The sequence below is a fragment of the Pangasianodon hypophthalmus genome, chromosome 9 (assembly GCF_027358585.1).
Source record: "Pangasianodon hypophthalmus isolate fPanHyp1 chromosome 9, fPanHyp1.pri, whole genome shotgun sequence".
NCBI classification, from domain to species: Eukaryota; Metazoa; Chordata; class Actinopteri; order Siluriformes; family Pangasiidae; genus Pangasianodon; species Pangasianodon hypophthalmus.
In genome coordinates, this window is record NC_069718.1 from 16,190,749 (window position 1) to 16,197,284 (window position 6,536).

The 6,536-nt window shown below is 39.5% G+C and overlaps 1 protein-coding gene across 1 annotated transcript; it reads left to right on the forward strand.

The window, feature by feature from the left end:
- Nucleotides 1–1,008: 1,008 nt before the first annotated feature.
- Nucleotides 1,009–3,153, forward strand: irx3b (iroquois homeobox 3b). Its single transcript, XM_026919259.3, has 2 exons — nt 1,009–1,400; nt 1,993–3,153. The coding sequence occupies exons 1-2, from the start codon at nt 1,191–1,193 to the stop codon at nt 2,887–2,889; spliced, it is 1,107 nt and encodes a 368-aa protein (XP_026775060.1). The 5' UTR covers nt 1,009–1,190; the 3' UTR covers nt 2,890–3,153.
- The last annotated feature ends 3,383 nt before the right edge of the window (nt 3,154–6,536 follow it).

A 6,536-nucleotide genomic window follows, 5' to 3' on the forward strand; every position in this document is an offset into this window, starting at 1 on the left:
AATCAAATTCAGTTAATCAAGTTAGAGGCGCTCTTCCGGCGCATCTCTTAGAAATTCTCACTTCAGCTTTCTGCTTCTGCTTCTTTACAGTTTCATGAAATGAGGATTAACATTTTTTTTTTTTGTGAGATTACACTAATGTTGCCAAATGTATATAAATAAAATAAATATCTGAGCTATTCGGATAACTGCGTCTTCTTTACTAGTGGATATTTTATATGCAAACGGTGTATCAAACACTTTCCATTCCATTAAACACAGACCAGGAGCAGATATTTTATTCTAAAGTTTATAAAACAATTTTATAAAATTAGCTATGGCCAATCTGTAATCATATCACTCTGATAAATATTATTTATTAACGGATGGAGGTTAAAATTATTTTTTTCCTTGTAATATAGAACAAGGTTTAAATCCACTAATCCCGACTCTTAAGATAAGATAAGATAAGATAAGATAAGATAAGATAAGGTAAGATAAGATAAAGCCAGTTCGTGTCTTAGGTTATTATTATTATTATTATTATTATTATTGTTGTTGTTGTTGTTGTTGTTGTTGTTGTTGTATATCTGTTATTAAACTCGTAAATATTACTATTTACACAAAGATTCTAAATTTATAATCCACATGATTTATTATGATATGAGTTAACTGTTTTTAAATATGAGCAGAAAGTGCTTTTTATATTTATAATCACTGTTTTAATTTCAGAGCAACGCTTTTCCATCAAAAGGCCGCATTGTAGCAAAACTGTGTTTATCCGATTCGTTTGTGGGCTAAATATATTTTGATATGATTATGAGATAATAAGATATTGCCTAATAGTCTCGGCGACAGATTGTTTGTGTGTGTGTGTGTGTGTGTGTGTGTGTGTGTGTGTGTGTGTGTGTGTGTGTGAGAGAGAGAGAGAGAGAGAGAGAGAGAGAGAGAGAGAGAGAGAGAGAAACGAGTGGTGTGTTTAAGAAATGGGAGGGGCTACCGAGAGACTAGAAATGTCAATCACGCCAAGGGCTCGGAGCAATCAGAGGCAATCTGGGAGGACCTGACCTCAGTCCACCCGGATCAATAAGCGAGTGAGAGAGGGTCGCTCATCGGCTGCACACTTTTCATTGCGCGCTTTCACGTGGTTCAGCGGTGTCAGAGGGGACAGTGCGCTTGTGTTCAGGTGCTGGGACCTCGAGTGTAGCGCCATGGCTCTCCCGCAGCTCGGCTATAAGTATGTGAGAGCGCTGTATCCCACTGATCGGGCCGGAATGCTGGCGGGCCGTGTGGGTGCCGAGCTCAGCCCGACCAGCAGCATCTCCAGCTCCCTGTCTGTGTACGGATCTCCATTCAGCGCCAGCCAGACCTACAGCGCCTTCCTGCCCTACTCCAGCGACGTTTCCGTGCTCAACCACCTGGTGAGTTATTTAAACGCTTCTTAATGCACTTGCCGAGTAGTGCTGAGTACTGGCTAACCTTTAAAACGTTATTTAAAAAAAATAATAATAAATAAAAAATAAAAATAAAAAGCTGCTTCAGCTCTCGGACAAATATGTCAAAGTTTTATGACTGAAATATGATTGATCATTCAGAAAGTGCATTGTAAAAAGATATTGTTTTTTTTATTATCGAAATATACAGAGTAAACATACTTAACGCATGTATTGTATACACAAAACCCCTGAGTGCTGAATTAACCATAACAATCAGTTATTGTCTATATAGGCCATAAAATAATAATTATAGCCTAATAATAATAATAACAGTGATGATGACAGCCTGTGTGTTTATGCAGAATTAATTCATCACTGTGCATTTTAAAAAACAAGGTTCGACTTAGGGTTCTTTTAAGAATATTTTCAGAACTGTTCCTGGAAGCACAGAGATCTGCTAAGCACCTTAAAAGATCCTACAGTGATTATTCTGAGTTAGGTGTTCATTCAGATCTGAGGAATCTTTTGCGTTTTCCACGCGTGTCTCACGTGCTTGTGTACTTGTGTGTTTGTCCAGGCCAGTCCATACGAGCTGAAAGAGAGTCCCGGCATGCAGCACCCTGGGTTTCCCCCTGCGCACCCAGCTTTCTTCCCTTATAGCCAGTATCAGTATGGAGACGCGTCCCGACCCAAAAACGCCACCCGCGAGAGCACAAGTACTCTGAAGGCCTGGCTGAGCGAGCACAGGAAGAACCCATATCCCACCAAGGGCGAGAAGATCATGCTGGCCATCATCACCAAGATGACCCTCACCCAAGTGTCCACCTGGTTCGCCAACGCGCGCAGGAGACTGAAGAAGGAGAACAAGATGACGTGGGTACCAAAGACACAACCGGACGAGGAGGGAAACGTTTACCCGAGCGACAACGACGGCGAGGAGGAGGACAAGCGCGACGAGGACGACGACGAGGAGATCGACCTGGAGAACATCGACACCGAGAACATCGAGAACAAGGAGGACTCGGACTGTCGGAACGAGCTCAGATCGGATTCCAAAATCACGGAAACGGACAGGAGTGACTCGGACGCGTCCGAGGGGTTTGAGGACACGCAGGGACAGGAGAAAAGTTTTGTTAAAAGCAGCGGGATGAAAGACAGAGACAGCTGCGCGGAGGGACAGAGGGATGAGGACAGGAAAAGCCCCACAGCAGAGCCCTTGAGGAATCTAAACCCACCGCAAAAGCCCAAAATTTGGTCTTTGGCCGAAACAGCAACGACGCCAGATCATCCGAAAAAGTCTGCAGTAATGAGCAGGACTGCTGTGCAGAGCTCTGCGGGGAACATGCACAACTGGACAAAAATGGCCATTTCTGCTCAGCAGCTCGCATTAACACACCATTACTTTGGACTTAAACAGCCGAGCAGCACGGTTCTGATCAACAAGCACGCAGACGCCAGGACTCCCGCCTTATGAGCGCCTTCATTATACACTCTAATGGACAGTCAAATTAATATTTTTCGTCGTGTTTTTTTTTCTATTTTACATTCTCCGCATGGATAAATGCAATACTTCATTTCCGCGTCATAAACCAGTGATTTTGTTGGAGAAAATAAGAGAAAGTGTCTATTGATTTTCTACATAAATGAGGCTTTGTATTTGTAACATAGCTACGGATGTTGCCTAGCACTTCCCTTAATATGAGAGTATAATAGAGTAAATGTTTATATTGCTAACTTATCCACCTCTTCGCTGTGTTTCTTTATCAGAGCCATGTGATCACCCTTTCCTCTCATCAGTCCACTCAGTGAAAATGTGGAAGAGGAAACACACTGCAGCAATTTACTTACAGGTTCTGGAGGGGAAATAAGCTTTCATTCAGTTAGTGATATGAAAAGAGAATGGTGCCTTTAAGCCACTCATCAGATCCACATCCTGGTGTAAGACTGATCACAAACGAATATTCGCAAACGAAACAATTGAACAAATCTCTTTTTTATAAAGCTGAGCCACATATTTTCCATGCCAACTGTCGAAAAGATTACACCAAGACAGGTTTTATTTTTGAAATGAATATTACAGATATACTGTGCTTCTTCCTGAATGCATTTATTTCTCCATAATGTAAAAAATATTTGTTCTAAATGAGTTTTTAAAAAGGACAACACCTCAGCCATTCTCGCATATATTTTAGGCGTTTATTATTTAACACGCTATGAAAATCAGATTCTGTAAATCAAACATTAAACTCCTTTCTTTTCTAAATGGTGTACACTACTAAATGAATTTGCTTATGTTCACTGTTTTGTAAATGCAAAATGAACTTTACCTCCTTAGAATATTGTACAAAACTATTTTTAAAAGCTATTAAAACGAAAGCACACTTTGAACTAAAAAACAAATGCAGCTGAATATGTTGTTATGTTTGTGATTTAATGTCGGTCAATAACAAAAAATATATTAGAATATATTAGCAGAATATAAAATGCAGCAGTTACGCATAAAGTAGATATTTAGGTGTTTTACTCATATACTTGACCTTTTTCTAGATATTTCTAGATGTGTGTAGAAAAGAAAAATAACATTTTCTACTCATTTTCTAAGAAAGAGTCTGGAAGATGCAATTTAGATGAAAGTTGGAAAATGAGGCTGGATAAAGAATTTAACACTTTCAGGCATTAACATGAAAAAATCATACAGATGTTCAAAACCATATAAACCTACTACTATACTAAATAGTATGTGAAAGTAATGGGTCGCATATGGTGCTTTACTAGTTCATGGTTTAGGGTTTATACTAGTTTATGATAATATGCGCTTTTACTGAAGTGCAATGCTATTTATTTAAATAAAAAAACAGTTTTGGACAACTTTACTCACTTAAACTGTGCTGATCTTGAATTTTCAGTTTCATAAATAAAATTCCCTAAAGTTAAGTTAATGAAATGAATAAAGCGTTTCTACAAGCGCTCCTGCTAGGATACAGAGGAAGATGTTTGCTGTGGGAACAGGTGGGGTATTTTACATTAGAGCTCCCTCTACAGGAAGTCCACAGAGTGCATGTGATTTCCATACATTATGGAGTGAGTATATTCAATTTAAGCAAATTTTCCGGATAAAAGAAAGAAAAGAACTTTTTGCTCACCACCATTAAACTTCATTTACCTTTATTTTATCTAAGACAATCATACTGTCACATCTAAGCCCTTCATATTAGCACATCTGACAACATATTGCCCTCAAATATTAATAAACAAATTGTCTTCTTATTGAATAAATAAAGTTTTCTTATTAGAAACATGCTAAACGACATAAAAGATGTCAAACGTTGAAGCCATTGTGCTTTCAGAGCTTTTGGTTGGGTGAGAAAAGCAGAGGACAAAAAGGCAGTGGACGTGTCACTCGGGTGGACAGGCTCTATAGAGAGGGAGGAGGCCCAGATTTCATGCCCGTTTATGAGTGAGCTTTCTGAGGGGACTGCATTCAGCGTAACACAATGGGGAATCGTCTGGATGCAGGAACAGGAGGGCAGACGGGGGGCCTGCACCATTCACCCATCACCAGGCTGAAAATTCCTCTCTCTACTCCCACAACCCCTTTCAGGAAAAGTTACAGGACAATTATGGTAATAGTTCTGCTTTATCAAGGGTAAAGGCGAAGGCCCTGGAGGCCAGAGAGTTCTTATTCCACTTGACATTTACACTGGCCCGCTCTACGTGTACTCACAATTTGGCTGATGCAAGGTGCTGGCTCATGAGGAACACAGCTATTACAGATGGGATTGGAGGAGGACTTAAGGACATTTCCTGGTAGCACACTGAAATAGCAGCTGATATTGAACTAGGCTAGTGTTGACGGTTCAAACTAAGTAAATGCTAACTTGACAATTAGTCAGTTAACTAGGGGGAGACAGGAAAACAACTTCTCTTATTGTTTGCAAAGCTGCATATTATTCATTATAAAAGCCCAGAATTTAGACACAGTGTGTGAACTAATAAGACACAGTTTCTTCGTCACTTGAGAAAATGTGCTGGCAGTCATCTAACATAGTGGTGCCAGTTTCAGCATGGTGGCTGCTGGCCAAGCTGTGAGCTGAAGTCAATGAGTAACGCAGTATGGATCTTCATTTCAGCTTCACAGCTGTCCCTGTTCTTCTTTGTTCTGGCCTATATTTCATGCGCCGCATTATTTGTATTCGGGGCTTTTATGTATGAAAAATTACCTTGTCTTTGACTTAAAATATGTGGACAGACACTGATAAGTGATATCTATCCCAATAATGTGTGACACGTCTATGAGCTTTACTGTCAGAGAGTTTTTAAATGCAGACTACAGAAATTATATTTTGACTCATCTCAGATGAAAGCATAAAAACCTATCTAGAGCAAGACTGTGAACAAATATCCCAGACTTCCCTCCTTGTTTCCCTGCAATATTCACAGCACTCTCTCTGGAAACTCCCATGACCTTGAGAAATGTGTGAGACCTTAGATCACCATACAATTAAACAATCAAACACTGAAAATAAGACTCTCTCATAGGGCTGCACCCCTTATGACCATGGGAAATCGCATGGCTAATATAATTTTACAGGTGGATACACAGGAAGATTGGGATGTAATTACCTGTATTAAAATGTCAACCTCCAAGAATTCCCAAGAGCCATCCTCACTCCATATTCAGGATGGACTCAGTATGTGTCATGTGTAGGGAAAAATACACAGCTGATGGATTATGAACTTTGGGAAACATTTTACACGGGTGAGTAGATGGTGATTTTCAGAAACAGAGATAAATAAACAGGGAATGGGACGTTGAGGTAAAATCCACACCCAGTGTAATTAAATGGCTTGAAATTGTTTTCTGTCATTCATGTATAGTAAAAGCGACTTTACTGTAGTCATATAGCGAGTTTAGAAGAGGCTGGCTAATGCTTGCAATCTAAAATTATTATATATTTTTTTTCAGTTTGTCCCAGAAGGGTTCCCTTTCAGAAACTATTCTAACTAGAACCCGTTTAGAAAGCTGTTATCCAAAGAACGTTAGATGAAGATTTTTAAGAGAGCTGGATTTCTGTACAATTTCTGTAAAATATATTGTACAATTTTTTTTGGTCATTATTT